At 40.6% G+C, this 21,455-nt stretch overlaps 1 protein-coding gene across 1 annotated transcript; it reads left to right on the top strand.

The window, feature by feature from the left end:
• Positions 1-2,072: 2,072 nt before the first annotated feature.
• GCM2 (glial cells missing transcription factor 2) lies at positions 2,073-20,153 on the top strand. Its single transcript, XM_063924949.1, has 5 exons — positions 2,073-2,168; positions 8,134-8,386; positions 12,681-12,793; positions 14,026-14,151; positions 19,296-20,153. The coding sequence occupies exons 1-5, from the start codon at positions 2,073-2,075 to the stop codon at positions 20,151-20,153; spliced, it is 1,446 nt and encodes a 481-aa protein (XP_063781019.1).
• The last annotated feature ends 1,302 nt before the right edge of the window (positions 20,154-21,455 follow it).

The raw sequence follows: 21,455 nt of genomic DNA, 5'->3' as shown, positions 1-21,455 counted from the left end.
AATATGAAATAATACTTGAGTGTTTACTTTTAATATTACATCATATTTGTATTATGAGTTTATTATTTGTCAACACTAAATGTGAGTTAATTATTTTCATCTCCCTTTTGTGCTGCTTGAAATTCAGATAGGGACATATAACTCGCCCTGCAGCGCACTTTGTTTCAAAAACTACATTTACATCAATTCAAATTTGCAAATATTTGAGAAACAATATAATTTTCTTATAAACAGAAATGTGAGTCTAAAATAAATGGACTCAGGTTACGTCAAGTAAGATTTTGTGGGACTACAAGTCTCAGCACGTTCTGCAGCCTCCTACTATAACTCCACTACAGCCGAAGATCAGCATGTTACATAAACCTGCTGTATAGTAAATGACAAGCCCAGGAATACACCTGATAACCGGAGCTGGTACCAGTAGTGAGCTACACGATAGGTTCGTCTATTTACTATTGTTTTATAATGTCAACTCTTCATAACAGTGATGTTGTATGTTTACACAGCGTCGATAATGTATTTATTATGCAATGTACATTATTATTATTATTATTATTATTATTTTTGTTGCTGTTATTATTATTATTATTATTATTATTATTATTATTTTTATGAATAATAATAATAATAATAATAATAATAATAATAATAATAATAATAATAATACTATTAATAATAATAATAATAATAATAATAATAATAATAATAATAATTCGTATACAGTACACCATACAAGAAGAAACGCACCACAGATGTACAAATATACAAAAATACATATATTTATATATTATTTAATAAATACGAATTATAATATATTGGGGTGTTAAAATGTTTCTGCGTGTTTTCCTATATCGGCAGACGGGTTATTTGGCCGACTTAACGGAGGTTGCTAATTAATTACAAATCAATGAGCTACGAAATAATTAATGGAAGGTATCTATAGACTTATATTACATTATATTATTATTATTATTAATAATAATTATTACATTATTATATTACATTATATTATGTTTATCTTTAGCACCGATCGCATATTTTCCTATTAATAATTTATCATACAGATAGTAGTGGTAGTTGCAGTAGTGATGATAATGGTTTGTTATATTGCTAGAAAACTAATATTAATATGTGTGTGCAGGCAGAGAACACATACAGTATTACATGACTACAGACAGTGGTGCTTCCTGGTGAAAACCCGTAGCCTTAAGTGTGTACTTCAATTCAAATTAAATCCAGGGGATTATCAAAAACCTTAAAATGAATTTATGACCACCCTATAATGTAACATCATTTTTCTTTCTCGCTTGCAAATCTATGTTCTGCAGTCCACGAGGGAAAATAAGTGTCGGTATGCCGGCTGTCGGGCTCCCGGCGCCGGTATACTGAGCGCCGGGAGCCCGACCGCCGGCAAACAGAAGACCACCCGTTACTTATCACTGGCTGCCTTTGTGCTGTCCACTGCTCAGATTAGGTGAAGCACTTGACCCATTAATGTGGAAGTTATCTGCTACAGATCTCTCTCTACTTGTCACCTCCGTATAAAGTCCTCTTTACACTTGTCACCTGGATGTTGCTGTTTTTACCCCTGAATGAATGGGCCCCAGAGATCTGCCGGTGTCTTTCTCCCACTTGTGTCAGATGTGTGAGGAAGGAGGGGTCAGTCACTAGTGGGTCTTGCAGAACAGACAGCAGCAGGTAGTGCAGAACCTGCCCCTTTCATCTACATAAGGCAGGGGGGAGGAGGAGGAACTGGGGAAGTGCCGGACTCTACCTGACACTTGCTGCGGATACCGGGCTCAGCACACACTGCCAGGCTGCACACAGGTAGGTCACATCTGCTGCTGCCCTACTTGTATCTGCGTATAGGGAAGTAGAGGCTTATTTCACAGATAACAGTGCTTGCAGCCTGCTAGATACTCTGCTGTGCCTCGGGGTATTCTGCATTTGGCACATATAGAACATAAGCAGAAGCATCTACTGTATATCTCGTTTAAGGAGTAGGTAAGTGTGTAACATATATGTGATTTGCTGACACTGTCATTCTCTCTGTCACAGTACCGGTACTGACTATGTCTAAGGCTGGTGACATGTACGATGACTCTGACTGTGTTTGTTCCTATGGAATGAAGCTAACCTGGGACATCAATGACCCCAAACTGCCGCAGGTGAGCACAGTGCTTTCAGCCTCACCCGCTGCCACCAATATTTGACACTTACTGCTTTCTGCAGTCACCTGCTTTTTTTGTGGTGTGCTAAAGCAACACCACTGAGATGAGACCGCAGCACATGTGTATTTAAGATCAAAGAGTCAGGTTCTTTTGGGATAAGCAGAGCCGAACAAAAACTTTCACACTGCATGCATGGAGTACAGGTAATTATGCCTGATCTACAGACTAGAAACAAAACATCACAGCAATATGCATCAGATCAAAAGTACACCTGGGGACAGGGATATAAACACAATAATGCATTATTCTAAACTTATACAGCTAATAGGGATCAGCATTAAAGGGAACTTATATATATAATGTGCAGGTTACAATTGTATGTTAAGTATAGACAAGTGTCAAGGGTTTGGAATAGTATATTGTACTAATGTACAAAATAATGCAATCCTAATTGAGCCTAAGTTATCCAATGCGTGCAATGTACAGTATTATATTGATGTCTCACATTCTGTATTCGGCAATTACCGACGGATATTGCATATCAAGGTCAACTATGTAAAAACAAGTTAGAACGAAAATAACTTTGAAGGAAGGACGTTAAATAGTGTAGCAAATATAATGTATAGTAGCAAATATAATGTATATATATTAAAGTGAGCTTTGTAATCCCGGTTACATTGCAAACTTACTCAAATAATATAGTATACAGTATAATTAATAATATGTAATGATAAAGAGTAATGCATATTTTCCATATATTCTATGGCCATAAAAGTGTCAAAAAGAGAATAATAGTCAACATTTTACGTATATACATTTTATTTCATGTTATTTAAAGTGAATAAAACAACAGTTCTCTTTGATGGGACATTTCATTTTGAAAAATGGAAGTCAGTATCTAAAATACAGTGTATGATGGACTAGTCAGTGTGCTGTCAAGAGGAATAGAACAATTATAGAAACGTGTACAATGGTGACAATGGCATCGTAATTGGTGAGCGGAGCAGACATCACTGGAAAGCCCCAGGCAATGTCTGACAGACAGACAGACAGACAGACAGACAGACAGACAGACACCTAATATGTAAAAAGTATATCGGCACAACTTTCTAATGCTGTATATGTAGCCAATATCTATTTACTGGACAGTAAAACATGCACTGCAAATACATAAATATATATATATATATATATATATATATATATATATTGTATGATAATTAATTTAAATACAACTCATCAACTAGTGTAATTCTTCTATAGTAACTGTGTGTGTTCATTTCTCAGCAATTTACGGCATTTAATGTAAATAAACATAACACATCGGAATCTCAGGAACATCTAGGCATAAGTTGTGTCTTTGTGACAAAAGAGCTGATATAGTTTAGGTGACAAATATAACAATCTTGCAATAAAGTAGAACCAATAGTACTAACACAGCGCAACAGTCATCTTCTAGTAATTGTAAATTATTATTTAAATAACCGGATCTGCCGCCGTGGGATTTTATTAACAATATTAGTTTAGGTTAAATTAAAGGGACACATTAAAAAGTCAATATAGAAATAATGATATTATTTAAAATAGAATTTATTCACACACTACGCAAAAGTAAAAGTGATATTTATATTGATTTGATAAGATATGGGATATTATAGTAATTGTAATGAAAAATAACGATACGGAATATTTGTTTTCCTTTAGCATAAGGCACAAGTAACCATTTATGTATCAGCGGCCCTATTATTAGTATTGTCTGAAAAAATCAGCAAACAGTAATCATATCCTACAAAAACAAAATACTGTACTTCAGTCATTAACTGTGACAAGATCAAACGTCCCTAAACTACAACCGCTCTCATTTACATTAACCTTTTACTTTTGTGTGCTCTAATGATCTTAATATATATATATATATATATATATATATATATATACATATAGAGACACACACACACACACACACACACACACACACACACACACACACACACACACACACACACACACATACAGAGAGAGGGAAAGAGAGAGAGAGATAATATTGTATACATATTTTGTTATTAGGATCTCAGTCAAATATCCCCTTGATGTACACTTTTTGTACATACAGTACTATTGTAATTCATTGCAAAATATATTATTATTGTTATTACTGTAACGGCGTTGTGTAATGTGATTTTTACGCTATGTGCATTTACTGATGCTACGGTTGAGGCTCTGGTAGAACTAGTTATATAAACACATTATTACAGTCAGTCGCTGATGATGGTTTCATCGCCTAACGCTACTGATTCGCATATTCGGGACCAGTAAGTGATGCGCAGTGCACATCAGCTGACAGTAAGTACTTGTGAAGCACCCTCTCCCAATTCCAGTCTATCTATACACAATGAAAGTATCTGCAAACATAATATTCTGTGCTATCAATACAAAATGTCATCGCTGTTACTAGACTGTTAATTCTCAATTGTGAGGCGCCTTTTGTCTTAATCTATTACAAAACACAGTCTCATCTCAAAACACATATATTCACAAGTCCTACAATGAGTAACATGGATAAATGTATTATTTTTGCCTTATTTCGCATCAAGAAATTAGGAAGAAGACTGTAGAAATCATTTTGTGAATATAAAGTAACTTGTGAGTTGGTTATAGATGTAATTATCGTTGTGGTTTCACTAGATATGTTGCTACTTGAAATTAGCAAACGATGCTGTGGCACTATTGATGTACGATCCGTTTTCCATATAACAATGGTTCGCAATCATTTTCTCACATATTACAATTCATGAAAAAGTTCAAATAAACAATACAGGGATAGAGTAATTCGTGTTATCAGGGTCATACGGTGAAGTACTGTGATACATGGCGCTAGAGGCCCCAAGACACTGACTATGTGCTGCGCTGCCATTACAGAACATATACCCCTGCCTTCACAGCGATTACCCCTGGCAGCACTAGTAACCCCAGGTTGAGAACCTCTGCTATACAGAATTGTAATTAATGAGACTAGTAATTTGTTAATGATGATTGTAATTAGTTTGAAATACTCAGCTGCAGGCAATGAATGTGCGTGTATGTGTATTTCTTGTGTTTTGATGAGTCTGGGGTACTAGCTCTCATTTCCAACAGTATATAGGATCTCATATAAAGGTAATGTTCGTCTTACCCCTCATGTCCCTTGCTGTGTGCTATTGTGCTATTGTCTTTTAAAAAGTTGCTTTCCTATTCTTTCTATGTGTAAAATCCTATTATTGTACAGTATATCATGCCTGGCCAAATCGTGGCTGTACATCTATAGGCTCCAACATTACCAGCTTACTCACACCCTACGCACCCTAATTTTTATGTCTACATATTATAAAACTGTAAAGGTTGTGTCTGTACATAGCATTTTTTTTTGTTGAGAAATATACTCTAGGGACTGTTTATGAACCATGGAGACGAAAAAAAAATCTGATTTTTTTTCTGTTTCTCTGCCTGTTCATTCTGCCTTCACACAAAAACTACTGGATGGATTTGGATCACGTTTTCATTACTGTATAGCTTAGTGACCTAGGGCCTAATTCAGACCTGATCGTAGTAGCAGATTTGTTAGCAGTTGGGCAAAACCATGTGCACTGCAGGTGGGGCAGATGTAACATGTGCAGAGAGTTAGACTTGGTGGGATGTGTTCAAACTGAAATCTAAATTGCAGTGTAAAAATAAAGCAGCCAGTATTTACTTTGCACATAAATAAAATAACCCACCGAAATCCAACTCTCTGCAAATGTTCTATCTTTCGCTCAGCATATAGGACCAGGAGAAATCAGTTCTGCTAATTACTCCTTTACTGCACAAATGGGACAGGAAGGAGAACACTAAACTGTAGAAGGGGACATTGTGCTGAATGAAGGGTCCCTGGTACATGACTTCCATGGTGGTAGGGGGTGTTTAATACACAGAGGAGGGGTGGAAAGTGGAGTGGGCTTAATATTCATCATTTTCTGGGGGCCAGGGCAGCTTGCTTTACTGCAGATATCTCCAGTTCCTGGAAATAGATTTCTTAGCTTTAATGGGATAAAAAAAAAACTAGAGAGTCCCACCTTTCACGAGGTACTGGGGACTTGGGGACCAGAGTTCAGGAGCCAGAGCAATCCACCAACAAAAATATAAAACTGCATCTTAAGCGTGTGGAGCTATAGCAGGTACCAGCTGCTTGAAGGATGATATCTCTGGTTCTGGACATAGTAGAGACAAGCTGCCAGTGTCCAGCAAAAGGAGAGAGTCCCAGCTTTTGGAGAATATCCTCAGAAAAACTCGAAGTCAGACAGAACCCGAGATATCTGGCTGGGAATAACAATTAATAGGCTTGGATGGGGACCACTGCTTTGAAGTCGGATATCTCTGGTTCCCCAAGGCCGATTTTCAAAAATCTGGTACCCCTGGAAAGAGGGGACCCTCAGCTATCAGCCTCGGACCCTTTTACTCCTGGGGCCCTTGGGCAAGAGCCCATTGAGCCCATACGAAAAGACGGCCATGCCTGGAGGTCCGGTGAGATCATAAGTTTATTACCGAACTGTAAGCGCTTATTACTGCCTGCAATCCAGAGAGAGTTTTATATGTTCTTAACTTTGGATTATAAATAAACTTTTAATTTTCTTTGGACTTGGAGAGATGGAAATTTGCTTTACTCGGAACTGAAATAAAAGGTGATACCGTGTTTAAGATTGTGTGACCTGTCTTACGGAAGTTTCCTCTGGAGGACAGTGTGGAAATTTTAAGCTTTGTTTCTTGAAATTATACATGAAATTAAGAGGTACCAGGCCTGATTTAACTATAGAGTCATTTTAATTAATTTGTCTCATGAAAAGTTTCCTGATGTTGTAATGTGGAGCTGATTCTAACGGCGCTGTAAAGATTTTCAAAGGTTTCTTTGTGTGGACTTTACATTGTAAGCCTTCGTTTAACTTTATTGCAATTAATAATACTGTATGTATACAGTATACTGTATGTATATTTCTGGTTTTCATCCCTTATGCATTACCCTAAGACTGTGGTTCCTGAACTCAGTCTTCAAGGAGCACTAACAGTCCAGGTTTTAAGTATATCCACGCTTGGCTGCAGGTGACTTAATTAGTACCACAGTCAATATGATTTAGCCATCTGTGTTGAGCCATGGATATGCTTAAAACCTGAACCATTAGAGCTCCTTGAGGACCTAGTTTGGGAACCACTGTCCTAAGAGAACTAATAAATGGGCAAAGGAAGAGTTCTATAAAATAGATCCATACACATATACTGTGTCACCAACTTTTACAAATTTCAGCATGTTGTCCCCCATTTTCATAAATATCCTATATTATGTGTAATATTGTATTACTTGGAAATCAAGTAAACTATCATTATAGCACGTTTTAAGAAAAAAGAATGTTATAAGACATAAGGCCTTGAAATTATATCATTATTGTGTATTATACCTATATGATTTGCAACAGATTTTCATGACCTGTAGGAAAGACACAAAACCATGTCTTTCAGTGAGTGGGTATGAAGTCCCACAATGAACAAGCCTTTAGGGGATATACAATTATCAGGTACTTATCCCTGATCCCATGTGTTTTTGCGCGATCGCTGGACAGTTTTCAGCCAATGAAAATGGCCTGTAATAGGATGTAGCGATAATGATTATCGCCATTAATCGCAATGTCCGCCCGTTTTCACCCACCGCAAACTTACTGCCTGTAATTGGATACCCCCCCCTTTGTTGTCAGTGTTTGTTTTTTATACTTTCTGATTGATGACGTTTTTTTTTATTTAGAACTAATTCAAAATAATCACATTACTGTACACAGGAGGCATATTGTAAACTGTTGCTATAATAGCAGCTTCCAGCTTCACATTTAAGTTTCTTTCTTGAAGGAAACTATTAAAACATATATTACAGTTTTGGGGAAAGTAATCATTTTTCATATTGCAGGATCTGAAGCAGTTTGACACCTTCCAGGAGTGGACAGACGGCTATGTTCGATTTGTATATGGTGGAGAAGACAAAAATGCTCAGCGTCACCTCAGTGGATGGGCCATGAGGAACACCAACAACCACAACTGTCAGATCTTGAAGAAGTCTTGCCTGGGTGTGGTGGTGTGTAGCCGAAATTGTACACTGTCTGATGGTGGTAAATTGCAGCTCAGACCAGCAATCTGCGATAAAGCACGGCAAAAACAGCAAAGTAAGTAATGCTTTAACACAATACTGCCAATACTAGATATTATACAGTAGCTAATTATATACTCAGTAAAGCAGAATACACCATCTGTATATTAGACATTACAGCTTAGATGGGATATAATGAATCATACTTGCCTATTTTTGAAAAAGCATTTCAGGGAGATTGTGAAAGTGACACTTATCAGCGCTGACATGACAAATGTAAATGAGCCCCAAAGTTAGTAAGATTTACTTGTTGAAGAAAAGACTTATATTTTGCAGAATTTGTTCGTACATTGTGTTTTACAAGAGTTCCATACACTGTAAGTGGCCACAAAAAACCTTATTTGAAATGCATGTAGCCATAGGGATCATTGGGCCTTATAACCAATGCAGGGACATGGGGCTGATGAGCCCATTTGAATGTGCAGTATGTATCTCTGATTTATTTCCCCCCCCAATAATGTAACAGCTGTATAATGGGGATAAGATGCAATCAGGGAGATTGCTGGTCTATTCAGGGAGTCAGGGAGATTGCTACTATTTCAGGGAGTCTCCTGCAGAATGCGGGAGGGTAGGCAACTATGCAGTGAATGCACCAACACCTAGCCAAAACCAGCAAACTACATAATACCCACTTTATTCTAAATACACCATCTATAATTCTTCCTATTCGCCAGGCTTTCCAAAAACTACCGATCCAGCAACAGACATATACACTGACAGCAACATATACTACACACAAAGGGTGGGATTCAAATCTACTGTCCCCCCCTCCTGCCCCCATCGCGCCCATCGGCAGTATTCAAATGTTGCTGCCGATAGGTGCAATATCAGCATTTCAGCTCACCACCCCCCAGGGGTGGTGAGCTGAAATGTGCGAAAAGGGACCAGTTTGGATGCCCAAACAAGACTTTTCATGATCGTGCCCATGTCTTTAGTTGGGTTTAGCTGCTTTACATGGCTAAACCAGTCTCTTATAGGTGCGATCAGAGCGATAATCGGGGTCATTAGAATATTGCGCTGCAATCTTCCGTCACTTTAGATGGGAGATTGGGGGCAATAAAACATTTGAATCCCGCCCAAAATTTAATAGTACATGCATATACTGTTCAGAATGGTTATGTAGTAAAATACAATTAGTTTGGTGTACTTAATAAGACTTTATCAATGTAAACTCAGACCACCACACACAATTAATAAAGGGGATCTCACTATGGTTAAACAGAATCCTCTGATGTAGCTTCTAGAACAGTGGTTCCCAAACTTTTTTGAATCAGGATATCCTTGAATATCATCATTTTTATTTGTCGCAGCACCACTAGGCAAAAGTTTATTACAGAGTCGTTCAGAACAAAATATTAAGTTAGGTTTAGTGTGCTTACCTGCAGGGACGCCAGAATGTTTTGTGGTTGGGGGGGCATGAAAAAAATACATTCTGGTGCTCCCCCGATTATAACCCGTGCGGGGAGCGCTTACCATGGGTAAGAGGAGTGGAGGCGGGGATGTCCCAGCAGGCTCAGCATGGCCACGCCTCCTCCCAGTAATGCATCAGTGAAGAGCCGACTAGGACAGGACAGGGGTCAGCACGCTGCTGCAGCACAGAGCACACTTTTTAAAGTAGGAGTCTCCGCAGGGTTCCCAAGGTAAGAGCTTCCCCTCCATAGTGCCTGCATCTCTGACATGTTTGGGGGGCATGCTGCACCCTTGCCCCCCCCCCCCCCCAGTTCCGACACCACTGATTACCTGTCATCCTTAAGGTCAGTTATTTGGTGGTGGACAGGGTTGTGCTTCTGTTTGTCCTCTTATTTTATAATTTGCAGCCACAAGCGCTGGATTTGCCTATTACAATGACCATAAATAATTTGATTTGGTCCTGGACCACCAACCAGTGGCACACCTGCAAATGCCATGCAGCAACCCAGTGTGCCAAGGCTCTCAGTTTGAGAACTACTGGTCTAGAAAGTAAACCCCATAAGTAATGGCTGATGTACAAATCAGAGCCCACTCTAGTAGCGAGCATGACCATCCATGAATGCAGACCCCAGTATGGTGACAAGCATAAAAAGACAAAACCTTTCATGGTGACCAGTAAGAAATTGAGAGACCCATTTTTTTTACAAGAAAGTAAAGAAAAGCCTTTTGCTGACCAGTGCACAATACAGAGCTACACCGAGGTGGCACGTGTACAAAGCAGAGGACTTCCTTATGCAAGTATTTAGAATAGACCCATTACTACACTGTTCTGTAGAAGCATCTAACATTCAACTCCATCATTAGCTATTAGTGCTGTGTTTGCTTTATCTTTAGTAAATTCCTATTGGCTGCTGAAGCTCACTATCACCAAAACTTAAACAACCACCACATGCATAGCAGTATCCAATGTGCTGCGTGACCCTGTTAGATATGATTAAGCCATTCTATGATCATTTAAAGCCACAAAGCTTTAAGCTGAGAATTTAATTAGTAAGCACAGATCACTGATGTTACTTGTGATATCTATAAAAAGGTAACCCCTATGGGGATAAGGTATTTTGGCAAAGACTCCAAATTGGGGTGTTACTTCCATTAGTTTTAGAAAACAGTGAGTATAATGAGTGCTGTCCTATGTAGTACTCAGTGTGATAATATTGCAGCATTCTGATTAGTAGAAAATATAGGTATACTATTTAGAATGGTGTCTATCTTTCTATCTATCTATCTATCTATCTATCTATCTATCTATCTATCTATCTATCTATCTATCTATCTATCTATCATTAACATATGCTATTTAATGTATACTATTAAGAACTCCAGGGTTAGGATAAAAATATAAATGATATGTAAAATAGTATTTATATTTTATGCACAAATATATATTTTACATAAAGAAACACTGTCTTATAAAAATGAATGACAACAGCAAAAATAATTAATTTAGAGATCTGCCATAACCAGAAATCAATACCAGGGTCGTAACTAGGTATGTGCAGAGTGTGCTCCGCACATAGCGCTGCAGGGTAGGCGGCGCTGTTGGCAGCACTTGTCAATTATGAATTATCTAATTACTTTCACTTGCAGCTTCCCCCCATTTTGAAGCCCCTTTCTCCTGACCGCCCCTTTCTCCTACCCCCACCCCTTTTGTCACTAATATCTATACTGCATGTACTTTGTGAAGTGATCAGCATTATGACTGGGCAAATGTATGTAGTATGCAGCTGCAAGGGATTGGATGCGTGACTGCACACTGCATGGGTCTGCTAGATTATGGTGCTGGTTATTTTTTTTACGGGGTACAGGTAGCTTCATATAGTTATAAATCTTATAGTTTTTATGCAGGATCAAGTGGGTTGGTGGGTGGGTTGTTTGGCTGAGATGCAGCAGGTTGTGGGTTTGAGTACTGGGTGTGGCAGTATATTGAAATGTGTTATTTAATGAGGGGTATTTTTGGATGAATGGCGGCAAGCTCTCGGGTTGAGTGCATGAATGTGGTATAAAGCGGATTTGGGTCCAAATCAATTTTCTTGCATTGTTCTATAAATGTGTGTATTTATATCATGCCCCCTCCCTGCGAGGCATGCGCCTTATGTCCCTATTGGTGCGAATTCTCTTTCTGGCACAGGGCACCAAAAAGTCTAGTTATGGCTCTGATCAATACATCCTATCTATATTTTAAGCAGTATTGGATTTTTGCATGTGGGAGCAAGTAATTGTATAACAGCAACAACAACAACAACAACAACAACAACAACAACAACAACAACAACAACACACCAGCGCCCCTGCCCCAGCATTAGTATTCATATGACCTGAATCCAATAAAATTATGAAGCACTAATGAGAAATTGTGAAAGCATGAAAAACATAATTGCATAAGAAGATAAAGCAAGGGACAGCAATCTCTGCTTTCTAAATGTCTTTCCAAAATCTCTATGGGGGTATCCAGTTATCCACGATCCATTTTTGCCTGGTAAAAATGGCAGGATATCGTGATTAATGATTGGTGATGGTCATTATTGCGGTATCCTACTACAGGTCATTTTTATTGGGCAAAAACAGACAGCGATTGCGCAATAACACATGGGATCGGTGATAAATCCCCAATCCCATGTGTTATCGCGGCTCTGGCAGCCGCTTATCATGGATTATGCTTCGGGCATAATCCGTGGTAAGTGCCACCATCAGGATGAGCAGCACGCCGCATAGGGGCTAATAGGATAGCCCCCGGCTATATAATTACCCGCAATCATCAACCGCGGGTAACTGGATACCCCCCTATGTATGAATTCCCATAGAAATGAAAGCTGAATATGAGTTTTATGTTTACATTGCAGAAAAGCTGTGCAGTAACTGTAACTCTGCTCTGGAGCTGATTCCGTGTCGAGGTCACAGTGGTTATCCTGTCACTAATTTTTGGCGTCTAGATGGGAAAGCCATCTTCTTCCAGGTAAGTTTATGAGAGTGAATCTGCACAACCACCTAGGTAGAAGATGTTACTAAAGTGCCCATCACCCTAGCCGGTATCTGTTTTGGCTGAGGATCTGCCAGTTGTGTAATACAGAAAATCAGGATTGCTCACCAACTTTACATTTCAATCTCCTGATTTGCACTTTGTGATTGTAATTGCTGATCTCACATGCCAAACTATTTTTACTTGGCAGGGGCTGTAAGAAGGGCCCCTGAGATATTACTGGCCACTGTCCTATAGAGTGTAAGTTTGCAAGCAGGGCCCTCCTACCTCTGTGACTGTCTCTTATTACCCACTTTGGTTTTATCACAGTTGTTTCCAATTGTAAACGGAATTTGCTGTGCTATATAAGAAACTGTTACTACTTCTACTACTACTACTACTACTACTACTACTAATAATAATAATAATATTACTAAGGCAGGAGCATGGTCATGGTGTGAATATCAGGCCCCCTCTTTGTGCCCACACCTTTTTGGTGGGTCGGCAGGGCTGTACCTTTTGGCAGACCCAGTTCCCAGTACATTGTTTTAGCCCCCTTTACCCCTTTAGTGCCCCGGGCTGTAAGATACACTGTCAGGCCAGGGCATTGGGGCTTTTGCTCTGCTACAGTCACATTTAGCTGAGATTTGCTGTGGATAACCATCATTTAAAACCACACTTATATTGAAGCTTGTAGATCTGATTGTAGTTTTGGTCATTTCAAGTATTATGAAGTTTAGCAAAAAAACATAAAATCAACATAAAACATACTAAATCATAAAAAAATAACAATTTATAGATAAATATATGTGTACATTAGCATACTTGCATACCCTCCCGAAATGTCTTGGAGACATCTGATTTCCAGGGAGCTTGAAGAACAGACCAGCCTCCAGGATCACACCAGCTTCTCAAGAAACATGGCCAGTCAGTGGGCTTGATGACATGATGAGTGGCGAATTGCATCATCTTTGCCCCAACCCCCACGCCCCCCACACTTCCCTCTAGGATAATTAAAGGTACGTTTGTAATCACTTAACTAAAGTAGTTTATCCGGCCTTGTGCTGTAGCTTCCCTGAGCAAAAAGAATGCAGAAGAGCATAGACTACAAACACAAACACGCAGGCTAATCAGTCAAGCAAGACATACGGAACATCCTGATTTTCTAGTGTAACCATTAATCTATAGTGAATCTGCTCAATAATAACAATTTTCTGATTTATTTTAAGGCAAAGGGAGTTCATGATCATCCAAGACCTGAAAGTAAATCTGAGACAGAAGCTCGGAGAAGTGCTGTCAAAAGACAGATGTCATCGTCTCACCTGTCTCAGAAAAAGAAGCTTCTGGAATCTGAGGTAAGGACTAACCTCTGAGTTGCACTCAGGTTTTACTTCCTGTACAGCAGCTGACTGATGTCTCTCTAATGCTGTCTGTCATGAAATTATTATTATTATTATTATTATTATTATTATTAGAACAAAACAATGCTAATATTTGTATACATCTCTGTAAATAGTACTGAGGTTATCACATCAGTGTTTATTAGGAAAACACATATATTATGTTGAATAACACACCATTCCATTCATATGTTGGAATTCATCTGGGAGTTCCATGACCAGTTTGTGGTCTCAGCTGTGTCTTTGCATGGTTACAGAATTCTTCAGTATAAAAGTAGTAGGCGCACTTAGCTATATATTATTAATAGAGGGGATTTAAATGTTCACGTGCCCCCTATCTCCCGTCTAAAGTGACGGGAGGTAGAGGTGCGATATTCAAATGGCCCCAGTTATCGCGCTGATCCCACCCAGTACAGTTGGGTTTAGGTGTGAAAAGCATCTAAACCCGACTAAACTAATGGGCGCGATCATGAAGAGACCCATTTGGGCGCCCAAACGGGTCTTTTTAGGCGCATTTCAGCAAGCTGAAATTAACTTGTTGCGCTCGTCGGCAGTAGCATTAGAATACTGCCGGCGGCTGCCATCGCGGCTGGGAGGGGGGTAAACACAATTGAAACTGGCCCATAGTGTTTATATATTTAAAATTAAGAGTTCTGAATTATATATATATATATATATATATATATATTTATTTATAAAAATATGTATTATAAAAATCTTCGTTGCAATGAAATAAAAATAATAAACAAACACTAAAACATAAGTCTTAGTGATTTCTGCTCATATGAGCTTACACTCTACAGCAGGCATTCCCAACCACGGTCCTCAAGGCACACTAACAGTGCAGGATTTAGTGATTTCCAGGCTTCAGCACAGGTGACTTAATTAGTAGCTCAGTTATTTTTATTTAACCATCTGTGCTGAAGCCTGAATATCACTAAAACCTGCACTGTTGGTGTGCCTTGAGGACCGTGGTTGGGAATGCCTGCTCTACAGGATAAAGGAATATGTGAAACATGAAGGTCAATCCAAGTAGGTGCGAGTTGGGTCCTGCAAGTTGTTCTCACGGTGAATTTATACTGCAGATTGCATTTGCAATCTAATTCCAATCTTACATTGCTTTTGAAAATGAAATGTGATATTTTTTGTGCGCACCTTCCTGAGCAGGAGAAAGGGTAGGGGAAATATTTTTATTTTAAGGTCTAAATGTTGGGAGACAGTGCAGAACCTCTAGTACTGTACATCCCTCCTAATGCCTAATTATGCGCTTGGAGGGGTTTAAATAACATAATTTGGGCAATAAAGACATGTCAGTTTTCAGATGAATTTCTCTAAAAAGTTCAATAATGGGTAAAATGGATGTGTCACACTTATGTGGAGATGTTGGGGGTCATTCCGAGTTGATCACTAGCTGCCGTTGTTCGCAGTGCAGCGATCAGGCTAAAAATCTGCATTTCTGCGCATGCGTAGTCACCGCAATGCACATGCGCGATGTACGAGTACAAAGTCCTTTATGGTTTTGCACAGGTTCTAGCGATGTTTTCATTCGCACAGGCGGCCGCAAGAAGATTGACAGGAAGAGGGCATTTCTGGGTGTCAACTGACCGTTTTCAGGGAGTGCTTAGAAAAACGCAGGTGTGCCAGGGAAAATGCAGGCGTGGCTGGGCGTTCGCTGGGTGGGTGTGTGACGTCAAAACCAACCCTCCAATGTTAGAATCAACGCACACGAAGAGTAAGTCCAGGGCTGGTCTTGTTTTGCACAAAATATTTTTGCAGACGCTCCGCTGCACAGGCGTTCGCACTTCTGCGGGGCGGCGACTATGCGTTTGCACGGCTGCTAAAAACTGCTAGCAAGCGATCAACTCGGAATGAGGGCCGTTGTCTTGTAGGAAAGGCGTCTTTCAACTTGCATATTAGCGGTATAACCGTTTATTCGTTTTTTTTACGAACTTGTATGAAAACACTGAAAAATTACTATACATAATTTTCTGTTCCCCTAAAATGCTCTAAACACTTTAATTTGATGAAAAACATTTGCTTGCTATCATTTTTCAACCATTAACAAAAAGTGCAGTAATCAGCCATTTGACACATTTTAAAAAGCTCCATTGCTTTCCTTATGGCCACTAACAGCCTTCTATATGGGACTGCTATCTCAGTTGCGGTGTAGGATGGTTTCCACACTTTTTCCTGCACTTCTTCAAGGTTGCACTTTGTAGAATTGGCATTTCCTAATGGATCTCACATTTCTTGTGTGCAGGCAATGTGCTATGTACTGTATGTGAGTTTTTTTAACCGGACATATTTACTATGTATGTGCATTGCTTTAAACAAACTCACTTTTGCAAACTCGCACCCAATTTGGATTTACCCCAATGAGGGAGCAAAAGAGATTTTACTAAAGAAGAAATGGAAGTAAGTGCAGTCCAGACAGTGCTTCCCCGAGATTTGGAGACAATGGTTACAATATTCTAAAATGGCAACGCAAGCTAGTTATATATAGATAAGTCAGAGGAACTTCCTCAAGTACTTTCATTAGCTTGTGTTTAAGGTTGTCTCTGGGTAAAAACCTGAAATCATGACCTGTTCCGGGTACTTGAAGACTCTAGCCGATAGAGCTGCCTCTAGATACTTTGGATCTCTCTAGTTTGGGTGGGAGCAAGCACTTGCCTATTATTTCTGCTGTTGAGGGGTGTATTATAGGACATAAGCACAATTAAAAATAACTTTTTCTAATTACAAATATATTAATAGCATCTCAAATATAATTTCCAGAACTTGTTATGTGATTGTTGGTCCAGTATGTGTAAACAGTAACATACACAGTCAGTCTGATCTGATCTTGTGAAGCTACAGCCTCCAGTATTCCATTCATGTGACATATTTGTAATCTTCAGCTTTAAAATGATAAATGTTTACCATTAATAAATATTCCTTTACAACAGTCTGTGAATAGGAAAATTGCATCTTACATACAGATTATGAGAAATCACATTGATAGTTAATCAAAAAGAAGGAAACACAAAGGCAGAAATAGCTAGTGAAATGTTTTTAAACCTGAGATTATTCCTGAAATTTAGGGACAGTTGGCAACAATAATTGTAAATGGGATGGGGTCAATATCCCGGTGCTCAGCATGTCGATAGTCAGAATCCCAGCAGCAGAATCCCGATGCTCAAAATCCAGACAGATAGGCACTAGGTCAGGGGTGGCCAACCAGTCAGAGGCGAAGAGCCAGAAAAGATCTGTACTCAAGGGTAAGAGCCACTATCATAAGACGTGAGTGCAAAAATGGGGGCATGGCCTAGTTGTCACAAAACCACACCCCATTTTTGCGCGCACACCTTTTGGTATGACGTTTGCAGGAGTATGACCTTGTGTCATAACCACGTTTTTAGTCATGTTGTACAGTGCCACATACATATAATGCCCCAGTACAGTGCCACATACATATAAAAACATTGAAAAATGGGTGCCTCCACAGTGCCAGATACACAGATGTCCCCCCCAGTTCCAGATACATATATGCCCCCAGTGCCAGATACACATGCCCCCACACTGCCAGATACATATATGCCCCCAATGCCAGATACACATGTCCCCACAGTGCCAGATACATATATGCCCCACAGTGCCAGATACACATGTCCCCACAGTGCCAGTTACATATTTGCCCCACAGTGCCACATACATATATGCCCCACAGTGCCAGATACACATTTACCCACAGTGCCAGATACATGTATGCCCCACAGTGCCAGGAATACATATGCCCCACAATGCCAGATACATATATGCCCCACAGTGCCAGATACATATATGCCCCCCAGTGCCAGATACACATGTCCCCACAGTGCCAGATACACATGTCCCCACAGTGCTAGATACATATGTCCCCACAGTGCCAGATATGCCCCCAGTGCCAGATACACATGTCCCCACAGTGCCAGATATGCCCCCGGGCCAGATACACATGTCCCAACAGTGCCACCCCCCCACCTCTCCTGAGTGCTGCTCACCGTGCTGCCGCTGTTTGTGAGGGCGGGAAGGAGAGTGCAGCGTGCGCCTCTCCTGCCCCTCAGTCTCCAGCGGCGGTGTCAAGTTATCTCCAATTAGGCACGGTCTGTGAGCCAATCAAAGCTCACGTCCCGCAGCCAATTAGGAGCTGCCGGTCTGCGAGCACTGATTGGCTCACTGGCTGGCACTGAAGTGTGCCGGGCTGTCGGGCAGTGGGAGGCGGGAGCCGACCGAGCCGCATTCGGGTCTTTCTTTCTCTGCATGCAGCTCGGATGGCTCTCGCTACACCAGGGGGATGGTTAGAGTTAGGCTGCCGGAAGGGCAGGTTGGGGTCAGACTGTGAGAGGGGAATGTTAGGGTTAGGCTGCAGCAGGGGACAGTTAGGGTTAGGCTGCCGGAGGGGATTGTTAGGGTTAGGCTGCGGGAAGGGACGAGTAGGGTCAGGCCGCGGGAAAGGACTGTTAGGGTTAGGCTGTGGGAAGTTAGGCTTAGGGTTAGAATACCAAAACCCATTGGGATTTTGAATGTAGGGATCTCGCTGCTGGGATACTGATTGTGTGCATGCTGAGTGCCGGAATATAGTACCCAACCCGTGTAAATGGCTGCTATTATTAAATACAAAGAAAATTGTCCATTTGTTACATTTTAAGTTATAGATATTTCTAAAAGCTGCCCACACACCTAAAGATTTATTGTCCGATCTGCTGGTTGGAACAAAAATCTGGTAATGGATGGGAGCAAATGACAATTGACCATTTGCTCCAAAATGCCGGAAAACTGACAAACACGGTCATTCAGACAAATTGGTTAAATCAAATGGATTTAACCAATTTGTCTGATTACCCATTTTTGCCTGTTTTTCAGACTTAAGTCAATCAGTCTGTCTGTCGATCAAATATAATATATATTTGGCTCCAATGATCAAAATATGGATGCTCTAATTAATGGTCCCAGAAATGAGAATTTAGCAAAATAGGGAAATATAGTAAACATATAACTATACAATAATACATTGTATACAGTATTTTTTTTGCAATCCATGAAAAGTGATTATAAAGTAAATGTGCAATCTTCCATTTCAGGTGGGAAGATACAATGATAGCGGTGGGCATTTTCCTCATCCTATATCTTGCCTAGAAGGACCAGAACGCTTCAGTCTTGTTGCAGATGGAAGTTTTCCACTCCCATCTCAACACTACTCTTCATTTCAGAATGCAGACTCTTTCAAATCGAACTATGATCCGGTAGTATACCAGGGCGACTCTGTCACACCTTTTTCAAAATGTCCTAATAGAATTTTTGTGCCCAGAACACAATGTAGTTATGATTTGCATGTCCCTGGCTACATGAACTCCAATTTATATCCACCACTTTACAAGGACTCAGTAGGAAGTCTGCCAGAAAGTGATAGAGTTCAGTTAACTGGGCCTCAACCAAACCTTGGCATGCTGAACTCCCATGAAAGGAGTTATGATGGTGGTGCTAAACATCACGGCTGGAAGCAGATACTTGCGAAAACAGGATATGTGGACAGAAATGACTATGGCCAAATTCAGACAAATAGTGGTCATGCTTATTATAATGCAGAGTACCCATGCCGATATGCCAGATCTCCTTCACCAGCTTTACAGACTGTTATTACAACAACCACCAAAGTTTCATACCAAGCCTACAAACCTCCTGTGGTAAAGTACAATGACAACCGATGTGACGTGAAAGCTCTGCAAAACTATCCACATGTGCAAGATAGCCTATCAGACGCTGTTTTTCCTGATGTAAAAGCAACAGATGATTTCACTGTCATCAAAACGGCATTGGGCTACCAGGATCAAATTCCCTCAAAGTCTGAGCGAGGAGACAACCTAGACTTTTATCGATATGGTCCATGTATGAGTAACAGCTTTTCCGGACAGTCTAATAGATATGAAAATGACTATTAAAATGAAAGGTAATGGAAACACATTACAGGGCCACTAAAATGTATATAACATTTCGCTAAATATGAAACCTTCAGATATCTCAACATTAATCAGATCAATTTGCATAATCTTGGGTTGCTCTGAGTCAATACAAACCAATGATGTGTGTAACTAAAGCATACCTAGAATTTGTCTACAGACAGTGATAGCAGTCATTTTTGTGGCTGAACCAATATTCAGTCTATTACTTCAGTAGGCACCGTTGACATCGCAAGAATAGATAGGTTCACCATTAGTCCAGTCTACAAATGGATTTCTCCTCTGTGAGTAGGATCATGATCCTTAGAATGCCAACAGGGGACCGGGTAATTATTTTACCCCTCCCCTGCCCCCTGCCCTAACCCACCTGGAGTGGCGGCTATGGGTAAGATAGTGGGGGTGGTTACTAAGGCTAAAGGTGGGTACACACTATTAGATATATCTGCAGATCAATTGATCTGCAGATATATCTATGTACGGATCGGGCAGTGTGCTGTGCATACACACAGCCCGATCCGTCGGGGGACTGACGTCATGAACTGGGCGGGCGGGCGCTCGCGCCCGCCCAGTTCACCTGTCAATCACCGCCGGCCGCCGCAGCATGTGTACGGGCGGTCGGACGACCGCCCCGTACACACACAGCGACGGGCCAATATATCGTTAGATATATTGGCTGTCGGCTGTGCTGCGCGGCCGACGCGATACGTCTGTGAACGACGGAGTTCACAGACGTATCGCCCGTGCACACTGGCCGACGGTCCCGCGATGTATCGGCCGTTCAAGAGAACGGCCGATACATCGACCAGTGTGTACGGGCCTTAAGACACCAGGGGTATTGGCTAGGGCTCAAGGTGCATACTCATGGTGAGATATTGACTAAGTGCCAATTTTGACTTTGCGATTTTCCTTGAACTCCCTGGAGCCCAGAACCACCAATATTGACTACCTTTACTTGCAATTTTGACTATGTGCGATTTTGACTATACTATACACTGTACACAATATAGTCAAAATTGCCTTGCCTGCACAGTCTATTTTTTCTTGTGATACGAACCCCGCGGGGCCATGCACCGGTATCACAAGCTGTATACACATGGGGCCTAATTCAGACCTGATCGTACAAAAGCATCGTACAGCGGTGATACTTTTGCACTTCAGTAGTAGCTCCTGGCCAGCGCAGCTTTTGCGTGCTGGCTGGGAGCTACTTGTCGCTGCCCGGGTCGCAGCGGCTGCATGTGACATCACGCAGCCACTGTGGCCCGCTCCCCGTACGGTCTGGCCACG

This window comes from Pseudophryne corroboree, chromosome 5, assembly GCF_028390025.1.
Source record: "Pseudophryne corroboree isolate aPseCor3 chromosome 5, aPseCor3.hap2, whole genome shotgun sequence".
Lineage (NCBI taxonomy): Eukaryota > Metazoa > Chordata > Amphibia > Anura > Myobatrachidae > Pseudophryne > Pseudophryne corroboree.
Note: the sequence above shows the minus strand (reverse complement) of the source record. Positions and strands in the feature narration are given on the sequence as shown.